Here is a 19,021-nt window from a genome sequence, read left to right on the forward strand (position 1 = left end):
TTAAAAGGACAGAGTTCTTCCCTTATGACTGTCTCATAAAGGGGTGGAGGCAATCTTGGGTTCTTGTGGAGTACAAGCTCTATCAGGTCTCTCTAAGCTGCAAAGCCTTCCAAATTCTGCTCTGTTGATGGATTGTGTATCTTATATGAAGATCAGTCTAGCTAAGTTTGGAGAAGCTCAGCATGATTAATTTTCTAGCTCCCCAAACTCATACAAGACATCTGCATACCAACTAAACACATAAGGTCTAGGGAAATGGCGATGGGGCAGTTAAGTGGCACAGTGGATAGAATGCCAGACCTGGAATTAGGAAGACTCATCTGAGTTCAAATCTGACCCTGGGCAAATTACTTAACCCTATCAAGTCAGTTTCCTCATCTATAAAATGAGGTAGAGAAAGAAATTACCAATCACTTCAGTATATTTGCCAGGAAATCCCATGAGAGTCATAGAGTTGGACACTACTGACAAGATGTATGGTTAGGTGAGGGACGAAAGACCTGAGGTCATATAGAAAATCTTTCTTCTACCGCTTTGGGGTTTTATTTCCACCTCAGGATCCTTTATTTTGAAGTTGGGGTGAAGAGGCTTCCCCCCTACCCATAATAGGAAGCAAAGAAGTAGCAAAGACCGGGACTGGAATTCAGAGTCATGGGGCTCTTTTCAGCTGTCCCAGTTCCTTAATTATGTTTCCTCTGGATTAGAAGAACCAGTAATGGAGACTGAATGGAAATCAACACGTGCTATGTTCACTTTTTTTCTTGTTTTTTTTTTTTTTTTTTCCTCATGGTCTGATTTTTCTCTCCCAACATGAATTATAGAAATGTGTATTTAACATTAATAATCAGAAAAAATAAAACAATCAAGTTAGAACTTAAGATTTCCAAAATCAGCCCCCAAAGTAAGGCAGACTCGCACTGCCCTTATTCCCAAATGGCTCCAGCAAGAGTTTGCTGATGGAGAAGCAGCAAAAGCATAAAGCTTCTGTCCTCCAGCCCCAATGAGCTTTACCCAGTGAAATGTTTTTCCACTCCCACCCCCTGGAACGAAAGGCCCTTATTTGTTAGTTTTTGTCGTTTATTTTTTTTTCCTTTCGCCGTAGAGTCCAAACTTTAGGCCAGGTGCCCCAATGCGCCATAAGGTGTGGTGTACTTCAAGAATCAGGAGGGGCTTTGGAAGGTTGGGAGAGCAGATTTAGGAGAAAAAGGAATCAAAAATAATAATGTTCAGTCCCGTTCAATGTTTATTGTATGAGCTTCCCTTCTCAGCCTGGTGAACAGCACCACACTACGGCAAGGAAAAAAAAAATCCAATCCAACCAAATACTTCTCGCCATGCCTGTTTTTGCCTTATTTTATATCCGATTCTATTTAGACTTTTTTTTAAAAAGACTTTACTGCAGGCTTGAAAGCAGGGAGGGAGTTCGAGCCCCAGAACTCCAAAGGAGGCTGAATCTTAAGGGCAGGGAGAAAGAAAGCGGCGTGGGCATCAGCCCGGGTCCCCCGCCCCCATCTAGCACACTCCCCCAGCTTGGAGGCCGGTCAGGACACCCTACTCAGAGAGCCCGGGGGAGGGGCGAGATGTGCTGGGCGGGACCACCCACTAAGTCCCAGCTGTGCTTGCCCAGCTAAGTATCCGCCGGAGTGGCCACGCCCTCCGGCTCCCCGCCCACGTACCGCCGCGGAGGCCCAAGTGACTGGGAGCCGTCTCCATTCAGTCGGAGACTATGGTAACCCTGCCACCCGCCCCCCACCCCATCCCCACCCCCTTCCCGCCGGAGGCCGGCACAAACCCCAATCTCTAGGCCTGCTTTCTCCATCTAGACTGCAGCAAGGTGGGCGGAAAGCCACGAAGCCTGAAAGAGCTCGGCGGGGAACGTGCCCGCGCGCAAACCCTTCCGCGAAAGGTGGGGTACCGGGAGCAAGACCCGGCCCGGACCCGCGAAGGGAAAGATTCTTCTCCCCGCCCCCCACTGCAGAGGCTAGACCCAGGAGCGAAGTGGCTGGATTTCCTGACACCTGCCCCGACCCACCCAATGCTGAATGACATTTTCCTAATTAAAGTGATTTGAAATTAGTTTTGTTTGGGGACGTTTAAGACACCCCTTGGGATAAATGAGAAACCCCAGGACATCTCAAACACTAGGTTGGCAATCACTGAGAATTGGGGTACCCTATTGGAGAGGTGGGGGACGGATAATAGGGAGAGATCACTTCTCCCCGGTACTGAGGCTATTAGAGATCTATTTTACTCTCTGCCCGACTCCCTACCCTTAAAACAGGGCCCGAGGGATCCGTTCCCACCGGGTAGGCATCCAGTCTCCTCCAAGCTCCCAGAACTGCATGGATGTGGATCCAATTAATACTTTTACTGCATTTCCTTTTCTAATGCTTTGGGGTGCCTGTTTCCTATCTTCCATAAAGATAAAGAGCTGTAGAACGCACACAACGCCAGTCTTAGTGCTTGGAGATGGGGAAGGCTAGGAGATTGTTGTCTGTAATAGTCCCATGTACCCAAGAAAATGCCCGTCTCAGGCGAGAGAAAGAGTAAAAGGGTGTGTTGCTGTGTCATCTCCTTCTTGGCTCCTGCTGGGAAGGTCCCCAGGCACAAGCCAAAGAAGATATCATAATTCCAAGCTTTTTTTTTTTTTTTTTTTAGCTTTCCCTGCCCTCTTGTTACCATATTTCCATGGAAATGAAGGAGGGGTCAGGATGGAGTTGGTTCCGATTGTCTAAGGGGGAACACGGAATAGGGAGTTGGCAGATGTATCCCTTTCCACAGTCGTACCCAACACATACATAACTGTCCCCATTTGACTCCTGTGATCACTACCCTCCCCCACCTCAGTCAAGCTTCTGGAGCTGGTCCTCTGCCAGCTGGACCCAGGGCAGGGGCTACTGGTGTACAACTCCCTCCAATGCCCAAATCTAGTTGGCACTAATCTGAGAGTGTCCAGGGACAGAAAAGGCTGGGCTTGGTTACTGTGTTGCCTGCATGAGGAAGAAGTCAGTCCCATTGCAACTCTATGCAACAGGCATCCCCTAAAACATTTTTGTTTAAATGTAACTTAAACCCCCAGCCTCACACAGACCCAAAAAATAATAAACCAAACCAAACCAAACCAAAAAACCTCTCTCAGTTAGAAAACTGGCACAGTCCAGGATGAGGGAACATCCTCTGCGATGAAGGCCATCTGCATATCTTGCCTTTGCCTGTCTGGAGCTTGCTTTGTTACTGGGCAAGGGGAATCCAAATCTGTTCTTTGCCCAGCCCGGTGCTGCCGGTCCATGATGCCCACTTTTCATTCTGGTGGGGGAATGGATGCGTGTTCAGTACCATGGGTCAGCCCGGTGCTGCCAATTGTAGCGTTGTAACTTGACCTGATCTTTGATCTGCCTGATAAGGATCTGAGACAGCAGGATGCCCACGAGCTGAGAGAGGCAAAGGAACTTGGTCTTTAATACTACTCCTTCAGGCCCTATTCCTCGCTCCCCATCTCTACCACTGAGTCCCAGGTCACCAATGCTGCAAGGGCCTCTGGCTGTTAGAACAAAAGTCTTGGAGTCAAGAAAAATCTTAGCATAAATGTGTCCTTAGAAACTTTTTTAGCTGTGTGACTCTGGGCAAGTAATTTAACTTCTTTTTGCCTCCGTTTTTTCAATAGTAAAATGGTGATGATAATAATAGCACCTGTCTGCCAGGGTAAGACTCAAATGAAGTAATTTTTATAAAAAGAGCCTAGTACAGTGCCTGGCACATAAGCACTAAATAAATGCTTGTTCCCTTTTTGCCATCACTGTTCCTTGCCTTAATGCCCCAGTCTCTTATAAAAAGTTTTCTTAGCTTTCTCAATACCTAGGCCCTAGTGCTGATTCCCTGAGGTAAACTAGCCCTGATACAACTTTCTAGACTATATAGTAGGGGCAGCTAGGTGGCACAGGGGATAGAGCACCAGCCCTGAAGTCAGGAGGACCTGAGTTCCAATCTGGTCTCATATATTTAACACTTCCTAGCTGTGTGACCCTGGGCAAGTCACTTAACCCCAATTACTCAGCAAATATATATATATATATATTTGCTGAGTAATTATATTTGCTGAGTAATATATATATATATATATATATATATATATATATATATATATATTAGAGGAATTAGAGCTTCTTTTATCCTAACCCAATTCACAAACTCTACCAGATGGGTTACCTGAGGGATGGTTAGGCCTAGTGCCACACCCCCAACGAGGAAGAGGTTGCTATGGATCCAGTTGACTAGCTTGTCAATGCAGCCATTGGTGTAAATGACTTTACCAGCCTCCAAGTAGTCAAGAGCTTGCATACCTCGGCCACACATGGTGTTGATTACTGCCTGGAGAGATAAGGAGAAAAAGGGGAAAAAAGGAAGAGAAGAAAGGAGAGGAAAAAGAAGGAAGGAAGAAAAAGGCAAGGAATGGAGAGAGGGAAAAGAAAAACGGGGGAAAGGGAAGAAAGGGAGAAAGAGGAAGGTGGGAAAAAAGTTGGGGAGATGAAAAACCAAATAGAATTCCCACTCATTTCCCACTTCAGACAGTAGTCTTGATTGAGGACATTCTCTACCTAGTACTTTCCAAATGTATCCCAGAACCCTTGTGGGGTATGTCCAAAATGGGCAGCAAGGGGAGAAGAGTTTTCAGAGGAAGAAGCTACGAGTCAAGAGTTCAGCGGAAGATTGAGAAGGCTCTCTCAGAGGCACAACCAGATTCATCTTCATCTCACACCACTGTGGTGGCTGGGCTCCTGCATTTCCCCCACTGAGATCAAGCTGGTCTGAAAGACTCGCCAGAAAGCTAGCCGAGCCCCAAGTGAAGGAGACTAGAGATTCATTCCATCTTTGTGCTGGCTGGAGGTTGAAGGGAGCAGAGGCAAAGGACAAAGCGGTAGGAGCTCTTGGAACCAAGCAGAGAGATAGGCCCCTAAGCTAACCGGGCTATATTGGAGACAATAAAAGATCTGAACTTTTATCATTTGGGTGCATTTGGGGTAATTATTGATCTGAACTGAAACTAAGGCTGCCTCCAGAAAACCTCCCCGAGAAACCAGCTTTCTCCCGGAGAGAACCATCTCATATTATATTTTAAAGAAGAAAAAGATCACTACATTTTGGCTGGGATACATTTGGAAAATCCAAATCCAATTCCTTTTGTTCTGTGAACATCTAGGTCCTTCTTCTATCCCTCTCTTTCTCCCTCCACTCTTCCTCATTTTCTCCTTCTCCTCCCCTCCCCTATTCCTCCTGATGAGACCCTTGCCCTAGAGAAAGGAATTGGCCAATAGAAATCACATTAGAAAGCTTCACTTAGTGTTTGTCCTAGGTGAGAAGAAGCCTAGTTTTAAGTAGGGGGACAGAGATCTGACCACCCTTAAATTACTTCCCATGGATCTTTTAGAATTTGCAACCAACAGCTGCCCTTTCTGTCATCACTGGCTAAGAGGAAACAATAAGGAAGGCAGCTCACCTGATTGGGTTTGTGCAAGCAGCAGGAGTAAGGCACAGAACATCGCTCCCGGCTGGGGTTGTCTTCTGTACAGTTGAAGTACATGTTTTGGGACCAATCCTTATAGGAAATTCCACCACAGCAGTGGAACTGTAAAGAAACCAATCTATGCAGTTAAGAAACCATTTTGAGCACAGAGGAGAACCATGTTAAGAACTCAGAACCTTCCACAAATCCATATTAGGTTTTTACTGATTTCAGAAAATCCTATATGGGTCAGGGTTCTGATTTCTGTGAGCTAAAGCACTTGCTAGTAAATGCAACTAGAAGTGATCTCTACTTCCCTTAATCCCTGTACTACTTTATGCCTCATCTATAGCACTGTTCACATTCTATCCTGAATGAATTATTTGCACATATGTCATCTCTGATAAATTCTAAGCTCCTTGAAGGCAGAGACTTTTATTCATCTTTGTAGATACAGTAATTAGCACAGTAGGTGTTCAAGAAAGTATTTTCTAAAGATTTAAAATCGAATGCAGCAGATTTTCCCTTCTGCAGCAGCAGCAGATTCTCCAAAGAATGGGAGATGGGACAACTCTTACATTTGACAGAAGAAAATGAAGATCCATTCAGATCTTCAGATCTGTGATTGTGATTGATAAGTGATTGTGAAAGCCAAGAATATGGAACAGAAGCAAATAAAATCTTCCAAAGTCAAATTTCAGATATGGGGTAGGATTCAGCATTACTCTGTCCCCCCAAAGCACTTGTTTGCATAGCACTCTGATAGACCCTATGCAGAGTAAGTGGGGAGCAAAAAAAAATTGATGGAACCAGAAAACCGAGTATCCCTTGGAGTCAGCTGAACTCTTGCCCATGGCTTTCTAGTTAACTAAGCCACCATTTAATCCATACCTCCTTCTGGCCAAAGTCAATGAGGTTCTGTAGGTCTAGGTCATCTCGGTAGTGTACAATGGCATTGTTGATGATTTCACTCACTTTTCCACGAGCCTGCCAGATACACAGGGAGAGATATGGTATAGTAAGACATGCATCCCTCTTGCTTCTGCCATTCCAGAAGGGAGACTGTACTCGGAAATCTCAGAATTTTATTTTTACTTTTTTTGGACTTTTTGCATTTATATATTAATACAAGAAGTGGCAAAGGATAGTGACTAGGATATTGGATTTAAATGCAAAAAGACCTGGGTTCATATCCTGTTGACACTAGCTGTAAACCATGACTAAGTCACAAATTTTCTGAGTTTGTTCCTCATCATAAACTGGGGTTAATACCACCTGAAGGAGTACCTATCTATTACACTGCTTAGCATAGCATTTAGCACACAGTAAGTGCTTATTTGTTGACTCTCAGGGTCAAGCTAAGAAATTGGAGATTTTTAAAGAGGTATTGAACAAATACATTGATCCCTGGGGGAATAAAAGAAATGGCAGCTCTAATTCCAACAGACTTGTGATGGAGAGAGCCATCTGCACCCAGAGAGAGCACTGTGGGAACTGAATGTGGAACACAACATAGTGTTTTCACATTTTTTGTTGTTCTTTGCTTACATTTTGTTTTCTTTCTTATTATTTTCCTTTTTGATCTGATTTTTCTTGTGCAGCATAATAAATGTGGAAATATGTATAGAAGAATAGCACATATTTAACATACATTGGATTACTTGCCATCTAGGGGAGGGAGGAAGGAGAAGGGATGGAGGAAAAAAAATTGGAACACAAGGTTTTGCAGGGGTGAATGTTGAAAACTATGCATGCGTTTTAAAAATAAAAAAAGATTTACTATATATAAAAAAGAAATGGCAGCTTTAATTCTAATAGACTTGTGATGGAGAGAGCTATCTGTATCCAGAAAGAGGATTGTGGGAACTAAATGTGCATCACTACATAGTATTTTCACTTTTTTTGTTATAATTGTTTTCTTTTTCATTTTTTTTCTAATTTTTTGATCTCATTTTTCTTGTGTAGCATGAAATATGTATAGAAGAATTGCACATGTTTAACATAAAAAAGAAAAGAAATAGCAGCTCTTCTACCCACAGTGCAGGCTGACCTACTGTTTCATCCCCCCCCCCATTTTGTTAACAAAGATGTAGAAAATCCTGAATTACTCAATTGTTAACAACCTAATTTCTGCATTTTGTTCAACTATTTGCAATAAAAATTTACTAACTAATTTTACTCTGGATGCATCTCCTTAAATTCTGGGATCTCAACCCTACAATTTGGAATCCCCAGATTGGGAAATAAAACTTATTCCAAGAACAAACAATCCTCCTCCAACCACTTTTAAATATAGTAGTTCTGGTTATTGGTCATTTGGTATGAATTAGAATGTCTAAATGCTAATTTTTGCTTAGGAAATGTAGAACTGAGGCTAAGAAAGCTTGGAATGGAAAGGACCATTTTCTTCCTCTCTCTTTTTCTTTAACATGAAAGATTCCCTTTTATTCCCACCCACCCCCAATACCTCGTCTGAAAAAACAAAGCCCAGGACTCCGGCAGCTAACTGGAGCAGGAATACGATGGTGAGGCAGAAAGAGAACTGTGAGAAGACAGGGATGGGAGAAAGAGATGCTTGTTACTGAGTTTGGGTACTACTCTTGTAAACTATTGTTCTTCATCCTTTCTTCTTGAAGAGGATGGATGACAATACAAGGGTGATATTTTGAGTGAATTGCCTTTTAAGTGTAGGGAGCAATGGGACTATCATGCTGCATTTTTCTAAGATTATTATGTCCATCAGTGAGCCATGGCTTTTTAAATGCAGATATAATAATACCCAGTGTACTTGAGGGGAATGGGGCATGGATAACTACTGTGAATTTTGGGGGGAAAGGAAAGGGTTCTTCTCTTAAATTTAAAACTGAGAATAAGGCAATTAAGAAATCAACAGAGATTTCAGGATGGAATCTGGGAGCCCTAGCCCTTAATAGTGTATGGCAGGAAAAATATACTGGAAGAGAGAGTTTTTCCCCAAAAGTACTTACCGTTTGTAAGAGGCAGATGTTTTCCCGAAGGGATCCGATGCAGCCACAGAAAGTGAGTAGAAACATGAGGATGCCCACTATGATTAGCAGGATGGCTGGGTCCACTGCCAGGCAGGCCATAGCTGCCTCTGAAGGGACACATAATATAACCTGCCTCACAATTCCTGTTTGCTCTGAGATTCACCATCTTTGCCAAGCCTGAGAGTCAGTTTTGGTACTTGCTTATAAGTTAAGTCCCTGTTTTGACCACCACAAGGGGGTGGCAAAGAGCCATTCTCTTAGATCTGGTCTGGGAAGTAGAGATTGGGAACAGTGGGGAATGGTTTCCCTGATGGAAAGTAGAATGACATTAGGCTTTTTTTTTCCTTTTAAATTTTTAAAATTACGCTTTATCTTTCCACTTCCAAATTTGATAAGGATGTCTTCAATATCTTCATTTAAATCAGTATATTGAAAAGTACACTGAAAAAAAGTTCTGAGAAATACTGAAAAGGAAAGATCTAAGAACAGAAGAAAGTGGCATATAACTAGAGACTTCCCTTAAGAAGTTAAGAAATATATTTTTTATCAAAGCAATCCCAATAAACTTTGGACAGAAAATTCCAGTTGCATCCAGAAAAAGAACTAAGGACACCGAAGGTAAATCAACACATGCTATGTAAACTTTTTTTTTCTGGGTTTTTTTTTTTTTTAAGTCTTTCCCATGACATATTTCCACATGACATTAGGCTTTTAAGCTCTTCCTATTTCAGTTCTGGAGTTATTACCAGGAGATGTGTCTCCTTTAGGATGGTGAGATCTTGTTACCTCACTACTAGGATGATAGAATTATTTTGTTCCCTAACCCCTGACCACCTCAATCTTATGCTTTGGAGTTGGATGCATCTTGAAAGATTCCAGAAGCGTTGACAAGCCTAGATGGCATTCTACGCAGAGTAGCTCCTTCATTGTTGGTCAGACAGATATCCCCTATAAGCCCTTTCCCCTTCTGATGGGTTAGGGTAAAGCGGTAAGAGCAGAAAAAGAAATATATGGACTAGCTGGAAAGGGGACAGGGTCAGGGTCCTATATAGGGAGGGAACAGCCTCTGAACTCACCTTCATGCTTCATTAGACGTGCATAGACTCCTACACCAACCAGTACCATAGAAATTACCTAGAGAGAGAAAAAAAGGACAGCTTAGGTTATGGGCCCAAGAACTCTAAAATAGAATCCAGTTTTGAGACATACTAAGAACAAGACAATGAAGTAAACTTTTAGATTCCTGAAACTAAAAGCCCCACTATCATGTAGTACAAATGCTGCTAGAATTAGTGACAATCAGGACCTGAATTCAGATCCTGTCCTTAATATTACCTGTTTAAACAGTCATTTAACTACTTTGAGTTTTAGGTTCATCTTTAAAATGACTATAATATTCTCTTGTAGTACCTATCTCACACAGAGTTGCTTCGAGAATCAAAATGAGATAACACATGTAAAGTTATAAACTTAAGTCAACATTGATTGTCATTATTATATTAATAAGGGCAAACTCAACAGTCTTAGGTGAGGGTATCCTTAGATCTGAACCAGTTTTGTAGTCACAATAGGCTAAAGGGGAGGGGAGTCCCTCAGGGGAGAGTGGAAAGTTAGGTGAACCAGATAATGTGTTTTTATATAAAAATTTGGGCTACAGAGTGGGCAAAATTTGCCTAACTTAAATTCCTGGCTGCCCCAGGAGAACTTGGCTAAATGGAGCCTTGCAGGGAGCTCCGGTAGGAGCCTTTCCTGTCCTTTACTAATTAAAGTGAGGAGAGCCCTATTGAACACGTCCCTCCTAATACACCCTCTCCCCTTCAATCTGCCCAGTCCCCAGGCTGGTGCTAAGCAGCAGCATGCTGTCACCATGGTGATGGCTGGGGCACAGATCTGGCTGAAGGGAGTTCTCAGCAGCAGGAATTCAAGCAACTCAATGGGGAAGGGGTCAAGGAGCTCTGGGGTGATTGCTGCTGGCTGAGCCCCTCCCTTTATTGAGGAAGACAGTTTTGGAAGTGGTAGCCTTAGCTGGGGAAGGGAGAAAAGAGTGTGGAAGCTGGCCTCTAAGGACTGGATCAGACTGACCACAAGTCACAAAGTCATTTTTCTAAGAAGCTTCTTTATAGGCACCTTCAGGCAGCAACACAATGATGACAACCAAATAACATAACATTTTCACTTCCCATTCCTCTCTGCAATCACTCTTACTTCTTCTGGGGATCCATTCCTGGCCCCCATTCTTTTATCCCTTTCAAAGACTTTGTCATCCCCCAGTTATCTCTTTTGGGGACTTTGTCATTCCCCCAGTTACTTCTTTCAGGGACTCTTTCCCAATTCTTTTCCCTTAATATTTGGCTCTGCCTTCAGATGACACTTCTTTGAGAAATGATCTCTTTATTTCTGTTGAATTCATGTTCTTATTCTCCTTGAACTTTTTTTTACATGGCTAATTGAGATCCATAACTTTTGGCTAAGTAGTCCCGACACAGCAAAGCTAAAAATAGCTAGTACAGAATTAGAGATGCTATTATCCCAGTGTAATTCACTGTAATTCCATTTATAAGTCTATAGTTATAGAGAAGAAGAGGGAAAGTCGGGGAATGACAGGAAGGTGTCCTCCTCTCATCCAGAAACACACTCAGGATCTGCAGCAGCAAAAGCAAGCAAATACCAACTTTTTCTTTTACATCAGATCCCTAATGCCATCTCTAGGCCTCCTTCCTGGAGCCATTATTCATCTCCCTCTGGTCTTTTTCAGTCCACTTATCTCACTAGAACATTCTGAAAGGTCCCTTCCTTTTAGGCTAAAGATAAAAAACACTAACAGAATCTGCTGATGATTCTACCTTACATATCTAGCTATAAGGAAATCTTCCTGGGGACAAACTTCTTAGGAGGCAGTGTGAGAGAGAGAGAGAAAAAATTCCTTTCTAAGAGATAGAAGATCTAAATTTTAGTTCAAGCATTGCCATTTACTAATTGTGTGACTTAATCAAGTGATTTACCTTTTGCTAAAAGGAGAAAATATTTCCTTATCAGTAAAATGGGGGAAATACTTGAACTATCTACCTCCAAGATTGTTATAAGAATTAAAGGAAAATGTTTAGAAACTGTTTTCTAGAATATAATTTAAAAAACTAACAAAAATCTCCTTTCTGTCACTTCTCATTAGGGAAAAATAAAAGAAAAATAAAATCCTTGTAAATCATCAAACAAATGTGGCCATCTACATTGGCCGCATTCCCCAAAATATGTCTTATTCTGTATCCCAAGTTCAAGCTGTTGCTATAAGGACACAGGTAGCATACTTTTGCCATGGATTCTCTGGGGTCATGGTTGGTCACTGTGTTGATCAGTACTCTTAAGTCTCTCAAAGCATGTAAATGACTTTTTAACTGTAAAATGTTATATAAGTACAAACTATTATTATCTCATAGACATACCAAGCAGCAACAAAACAAAACAAAACTGTGTTTGTGAAAAATTGTATGTAAATCAAATTTGCTCTAACTCAGATCATTTCCAAGTTACTACATAAGTGATGGTGGACCAATTGTCCTCTCTTGGCCGATTATATTTAGTCATCCATCCACCTTCCTGAGTCATTTGGAGATTAAAATTCATCAAGAATTTCTCAGAGCAATGTGTTTTAGTGAAAAGAACACTAAAGCAGGGACAGGAGATTTGTCCCTCTTCTACAATTAACCAGCTCTATAAACTAAAAAAAAAAAAAATCACTTAACCTTTCTTAACACCACCTTCTTCTTCTGTAAAATGAAAGACTTTGTTCCAGATGATTTTAAAGGTACTTTTCAGTCCATCAATCTTTGCGTAAACAAAAAAATCCTTTCAAGGGCCGAAAAAGACCAACCCATGACTTTGTCTGAATTTTTCTTTAATGTTTTTCTTAGGTGAGATTTACCCACCCAGCCTCACAAAGAATTTAAGGCTCTAAGAAGCAGCAGCTAAGTGGAGACTAAATAGGATGCTAGATTGGGACAATAAGACTACTAGCTTTACTGTGGGAATGAAAGTCCTTCCTTTTTCTGGGACTATTTCCCAAGAGGGACACTTCTTTATGAAGGGAGAGACCTCAAAAACTCCAGGAGCAGCTAGAGGGTGCAATAGCTAGAGGAAGATCTGAGTTCAAATCAGACCTCAACCCCTGACTAGATGAATGACCCCAAGCAAGTCATTTAATCCCAATTGTCTCAAAAAAACAAACCCCAAAACACAACTCCTTCAGAAGAGCTGTCCCGATTCCAAGGTCAGTGTTTTATTCACTGCACTACTTAGCTCTCCCAAAGGATTTATTTAATGTGATACAGAGAGTGACAAAGCCAGCATTTGAATTCAGGTCTGCTAACTCTTAGCTCAGCATTTTTTTCACTTTGACAAGCTGCTCTATCCATTTCCTATTTCTCTTTCAAGTCTCCCAAGGTAAGTACCCACTATAGTTTCCTAAGCCTTTCAACTGTAGCCTCTAGTGGCATTTAAAAAATCACTGCATTATGCTCCTCTCCTCCAGGTACAGCGTGAGAAGGAAGAGGAAACCCACAGATTCTGCCTAGAATCTAGTTGGAAAAATACACTGAAGATTCTGGCTCTGGGAAAAGACTCATCCTATAGTGAGCCAAAGCTGATTGTTAAATTTTCAAGATGAACGGTTATGCCTTCACAGTCAGCAGCATTATAAGTCAGGACTTAATTTATCATTTTGTTAATTGTCTAACTTAAGCTATGGAGAAAATGTGAATGATGCAGTGTAAACTTAAAAGTGTGTGATGATCACATTATTTCCCCCAGAAATTAAACATTTGCCAGCACACCGCAAGCTTATCTATTCCCCCAGGAGAGGGAAGTAAGGCAAAACCAAGAGTTGGCTTAGTGCCCGTGGCCTTTGGAGGCAAAGTGGCAAAGAGCCAGCATGTCTGGAGCCCCGGGCAACCCCCTGGTAACTCCCAATGAGGGAAGAGGACACCATACTGTGTGGGGCTGACCACTTCTGAAAGAAACTTGAGTGCTCGGCTCCCTTTCACAGTTTAAAGCAGGTAATAGAAGGTAGATTTTGAGTCCAAGCTCTTTTCTGGAATCCCTGTTCCTCCACTTTTTTCCAGAGTCCCCAAATAAGCAACAGAGTCAGAGAACCCCACTCTGTGAAGAGAGAAAGATCAATGTAGAGAAAGAATAGAAGAAACTGTTAGATATAGTTACACAAAGCTCCACAGGGGCAGAAATGGCACCTGTTCTAAACTTTGCATCTTTCCCAGTGCCCATCATCCCATTCCATATACAACAGGTGCTTACTCATGGAAGAAGAGCCCACAGGAAGGAGACCTCAAAGCTGTGGAAGTATGTTTAACATCTCACCAACATTATTAAGTCCCTACTGTGTGAAGAGCACAAAGCTTGGACTTAATATAATCCTTCCTAGAAGACCTAGATCTTGTGGGTGTAATTCAGATTTCTGGCCCTGTGACTAATTCATTTTCTTCATGAGCCTTAGGCTACAGTGAAAATTACTTTTAAGGATGACCTATTCTTTGTGTACCCACATTTTGAGGTTAGTAATTTCTCTTCCTTATGTCCTCTTATTTTGTCCAATTGACCGTTTTAAGACTTTGCTTCTCTAGTGGATCTTCGAATGATACCTTCTTAATATATAATAGCTTCTTAACCATTCTTAATAGAATGGTTCAGTCTATGGGGGTTATTCATGGCCTAATACTAGTCATTTTGAGAAGTGGACTTGTTGGGTTTTTTGTGCCCGGGACCTCAGTCTAGCATTCTGTTGTAGTGATAAGAACAATGAATTTGGAGTCAGAGACCCTGGGTTTAGATCAGGTAGTTCATTAATTTATTTCAACACCCTAAGCATGTCTAATAACCTACTCCAATTGGTATCTCTGAGTGGCAGATGGAACCAGTGGGTATCAGGGCAGGGTCAAGCTCCCCGATTAATATTCAGCATACCACCTTCGATTCAGCCTCTGCAACTGGCTGATAAATACATATCTTCTTTCTCCTTTTTATCTCCCTATTCCACTTCCAACCTTTGCATTTTACCAATGCAGGAAGAAAAGATGGGTAGTTAATTCTGAACTAGGAATCTTATATATAATTTCCAGGATCCTGGGAAGGCTAATTCAGGTTAAGGGATCCTAAGGCGATATCACCTCTAAACAATTAACAGCCTGGCCATAAATATGCAGGAGAGTATAACTAATAAGTATGTATCAAGCATCTGTTATCTACCTACTTACTTAGTATCCTTGGTCTTAAGGAGTTTACAGGCTATCAGGGAAGATAACAATACATATGTAGCTATCTATAAAATAACTATGAGGTCATTTTTTGAGGGGAAAACCACTAAGCATCTGTGAGGATTAGGAAAGGCTTCATGCAGAAACAGGCAGTTGAGATATTTCTTGAAAGAAACTAGGGATTCTAAGACACAGAGATGAGGAACAAGCACATTCCATGAATGGGGGAGAGACAGAGGCAAGACATGGAGACAGGCTCAAGCATTTCTAAGTAAAAGAAATAATAATACAGGGTACTCCACATTTGGAGAGCCAAGGTCAGACTCTAGGTAATTCCTAGGGATGGAGCCTCTACGGTGGTAGCCACTAGCTGCCTTTTCAATATGTTCCAAGCACCAACACAAACAGCACCCAAATAGTCCTCCTGCCCCCTTAAGAGGTCAGAACATACTCTGGTTGTGAAAGATGCTGGCCAGCACTACTAATCTTTGGATCCTTTAGGCATAACAGAGAGAGGGATCCTTATTAATCATAGCTGGAAGGGGCCATCTTGGAGGTCATCTCTAAACTCCTCATTTTATAGATGAAGACAGAAACATCTAGGTTTTTTGGTGCCAAATCCAGCAGTTTCCAGTGAACTCTACTAGTGTAATGACTGAACACTATGTAGAAAATGGGAAGATCATTATTCTCCTTCCTTCTCTTCATTTGGGGCCCTGAATGAATGAAGTAGAGGCAAAACCTAGCTCAGGGATGGGGGAGATAAAAGAATCATTTATTACATTTTTTAACATACCTTTTAGAAAGATTATAACTCCACAGAAGAGGTCATAGAGAAATTTGTTTCTAGAAACAGAGACTGAGGTCTAGTGCTAGAGTGGAATCATTATTAAATAGCTGTCAGGAGTTCTTTTCTCTTAAAGGGGATAAAATGAAACAAAGGAGATACTTTGACTCAGAAGTCCAGTTTTTTAAACTGTGGTTCATGACCCCAGGTCTCAAAACTAAACGTATCACAAAATTATGATTTATATCAGTAAATGTTTGGTTTCTATACCTATTTTGTATACTTATATGCTCAGGATCACATAAATTTCTCAGGCAAAAAGGGTCATGAATGGAAAAAGTTTAAGAAACCCTGGTTAGAGAACCAAAGACTTTCAAGAACTTGTGACTTCTCCTTAGGCTAAGGGAGATTTGAGGGAAAGCACTCATTATTCTGACTCAAATTCCCCCAATTTGGCTGCTCCAAGTTCCTTCTGCTACTGAACAGGTTATGGCTAAATGGGTCTGAGGAGCTAAATTCACTCCCTCCTTATGAGTCTCTCAAACCCAGCTGAGAGAGAGAAGAGGGAAAGTACAAAGACAACAGAATAGACTCGCTGAGCTGTGTCCACTGGGAGAAAATAGCTGTGGCTAAGACACTGCTGAGAAATCCAAGAGAAACACATGGCAAAACAGTAGGTTAAGTTAGAACATGGTTTTGGTGTGTGTGTGTATGTGTGTGTTTTGGAGAAAAAGCAATGGAGGGTTATCATTATGTTGACAGTGCTGAACCCATTGCCCCCAGCAAAATAGCCATCTGAAATGGACACTGTGGGGGCACCAGGAAGGGAGATTTCAGTAGCACTAGTCACTTCCATGGAAAGATGAAGTAAAAAAAATCCTCCTCAGTCCCACACAATGTGGTGAAAAGGGATTTCCTTCTATTCTTCAATGCCTCCCCACTCCCCTCAACTCCCAGGTGGAAATCAGAGCCTTATAAGTATAAACCCTTAAGTGGTCATTAATTGGTGACACTCAGGCCCTAGATAAGTGCTTTATGTACCCAGAGGCAAGAAGGTAGAGAAGAAAAGGCACTGAAGAAAGACTCAGGAAACTTCTAAGCTTTGTCTCGGCCCCTAGCAACTAGGGCTTGTGCGACATCAGGCAAAGCCTTCTGTGGACTTTGATGTTCTTATCTGTGAAACAACTGGGGTGGCTCACTAACTTATTGTTAAGGCTCCTTAAAGGTCTAAAATGGTATAACTAAGTGTATTATGTGACTTTCATTCCTGAATGTCTTTCTTTGAATTAGCTAAACTTCATCCCTCTGAACCACTGGGATTTTTTTCCTGGTATCTCCATTGTCTAATTCAAGTCTGATGCCAGGTCCCAACATTTAACATTTATTTTCCTTATCTATATTCCACATTCAGATCCCTTTGAAGCTTTTTGGAGCTCTGGTCTGTGTGTATGTGTGTGTATACATACATACATACATATATACATATTATATATATATACACATACATATATGTATACATATTATATATATATATATATATTTCCCACCCTCTGGAAACAATTTAGGTTCACGCTTCCTCTGTATCCCAGGTCTGACCTCTGGGATCCAGGCAAAGCTGGGTTTAGACAAAGGGAAAGCCCAGAGAGGCAGCTTTGGAGACATGGGAGATTCATTGGAATGGCCAAAGTAAGGAGGGGGTCACTCCAGGTACTTTTTGTGGGACATCCCACAAAACAGGGCTTCTTTCCAAGAGATCCATCAGGCATTTGGAGAGATGAGATACTAGAACTTCCCTCCAAATTTTGAGTGGCAAGTCCAGACAGGGAATTTCTATCTCCCAGACCTAGCCCTGCTCTTGTTTATATGCAGCTATCCACTTTTCTAAACTCCAGACATTGCCAAGTCTTTCTAACTCCAGCCAATTGGGATTTTGTCTAGACCCCTCGCTGTGTATTCCAAAGGCATAGGCCGCCTTGAGAGGCTTATTTAGATAAGCCTAAAATTTCCAGATCATATTAACCTTGTTCTGAGAATGAAAAGGCAACAGGTGAGGCAGTCAGGTGAAGCATTCATACCCTGAGGCTATTCCTGTTCTAGGCCACAACTGAGGTTAGGCAGCTGAAAGGAAATATTTCCACCCCACAGCATAGTATCCCCCTTTCTAAGGGAATGCCATTTTTTTCCTTCCTTTTCCCCGAAGTGCATTCTCTTCCAGACTGCAAGCCGGGAAGTCCCCTATTTTAACCTCAGAACTGATTAGCGACCTCCTTCTCAGACATGGGTTACACAGATGGCTCCCTCATACAAACTCAGTTTTTTTAGCCAGACGCGAACCCCAATAGGATTGTTCCTCGGGGATCCAAGATTCCACCACGATGCAGCCTATATCAGACAGCGGTTCTGTTCCCCCTCCCCCAAAACAATACAGCCACAGCATTTCTGCCCGGGATGAAATGATCTCAAGTGCCAATCCCTAGAGAAAAGGATTTCAGTTCCCCCCCATCACACCACCTTCTCCCTGAACAGGGCATCCTGAGCTATCCCTTGTTGCTTTCCCCTTGCCACAGCTCAGATACTACTCAATTCTCCGTTTGTAGATCGCCTCCTAACATCAAGCGCACAGATCCCCGCACGGAGACTCACCCAAAAAAGCAAGTTGAAAAAAAAGAGCAAGTATTTCACCACCGGACTGACGAAGGAGAACTCCTCTCCACTGACTGCCGGCGCTGGCCCCGATCTCCGGGCCATGGCCCCGCTGCCGTCTCCCCTGGGGGGCCTATTTCCCCGGCGACCGTTCTGCCCACTTGCTCACACCGTACCCGGGGACTAGGGAATCGCGCGCTCAGGGAGGCTGCTGGACAGCGGTGGGATGGCCCCGGAGGAGGGAAAGAATTCCCGTGAGAACCTTGGGAACACAGCCTCCAGCCAGCGCCGGCAGCCAGTGCAAGCCCTGTACTCCAGTGGCCAGAGGACCACCTCCTCCTGTCCCCGCACCCAGGAAACTTGGCCCGCCCAAGCCACCGCCCATTGGCACGGCTGTCGGCCGTCTGGCTTCTCATTGGACAGTCGCTGATGTCACTAAATGCCCAGCCATTCCCTCTTCTCCAAGAGGAGAGGGGAACACCTGTTCTGTGAGGGATAACTTCTTAAAGGGTCAGTAGTTTTCCCTGGCTTCCCAGAAGGGCCAAAGCTGCAGCTGCTCAAGTGGAAAGAAGGCGTGGGGAGGAAAGGTACACAGTCCAGTTGCAACACACACACACACACACACACACACACACACAAAGTGCACACACACGATGCTCAAATTTCCAGTTACTTTTTAAGAACCTACTATGTGCTTACCCCTGTTGCAGTTGTGGTGAGGAATCCAATGTGAAGGACAAGAGACAATTTCTGACCCAGAGGAGCTTACAATCCAAATGGGGAAGATAAGTGTAATTAAATTCAACAAATTTATATAAGCACC

At 42.6% G+C, this 19,021-nt stretch overlaps 1 protein-coding gene across 2 annotated transcripts; it reads right to left on the minus strand.

Annotated features, from left to right (window-relative positions):
• Window positions 1-1,220: 1,220 nt before the first annotated feature.
• On the minus strand, window positions 1,221-18,537 carry TSPAN33 (tetraspanin 33). 2 transcript variants are annotated; one of them, XM_051962972.1, is made up of 8 exons: window positions 18,199-18,537; window positions 9,585-9,642; window positions 8,488-8,615; window positions 7,968-8,042; window positions 6,392-6,487; window positions 5,495-5,623; window positions 4,207-4,368; window positions 1,221-3,306 (listed from the first exon to the last, which is right to left on the minus strand). In XM_051962972.1, exons 1-8 carry the CDS (start codon window positions 18,301-18,303, stop codon window positions 3,232-3,234), a joined length of 828 nt encoding a protein of 275 aa, XP_051818932.1. In that variant the 5' UTR covers window positions 18,304-18,537; the 3' UTR covers window positions 1,221-3,231. The 2 variants fall into 2 exon arrangements, with proteins under 2 accessions (XP_051818932.1, XP_051818931.1); XM_051962971.1 differs by having other exon boundaries at window positions 3,214-3,431; window positions 18,199-18,533.
• Between the last annotated feature and the right edge of the window lie 484 nt (window positions 18,538-19,021).

This window comes from Antechinus flavipes, chromosome 5 (genome assembly GCF_016432865.1).
Source record: "Antechinus flavipes isolate AdamAnt ecotype Samford, QLD, Australia chromosome 5, AdamAnt_v2, whole genome shotgun sequence".
NCBI lineage: Eukaryota > Metazoa > Chordata > Mammalia > Dasyuromorphia > Dasyuridae > Antechinus > Antechinus flavipes.

What these genes read in the sequence shown, in the direction of transcription:
- TSPAN33 (XM_051962971.1), bottom strand. Translation starts at nt 18,303, where the DNA reads ATGGCCCGGAGATCGGGGCCAGCGCCGGCAGTCAGTGGAGAGGAGTTC. An exon ending in TTTTCAACTTGCTTTTTTGG is followed by an intron (nt 9,643 to 18,198) that starts GTGAGTCTCCGT and finishes TTCTCTCTCTAG; the next exon opens with GTAATTTCTATGGTACTGGT. An exon ending in TTGACTTTGGCCAGAAGGAG is followed by an intron (nt 5,624 to 6,391) that starts GTATGGATTAAA and finishes GTTTCTTTACAG; the next exon opens with TTCCACTGCTGTGGTGGAAT.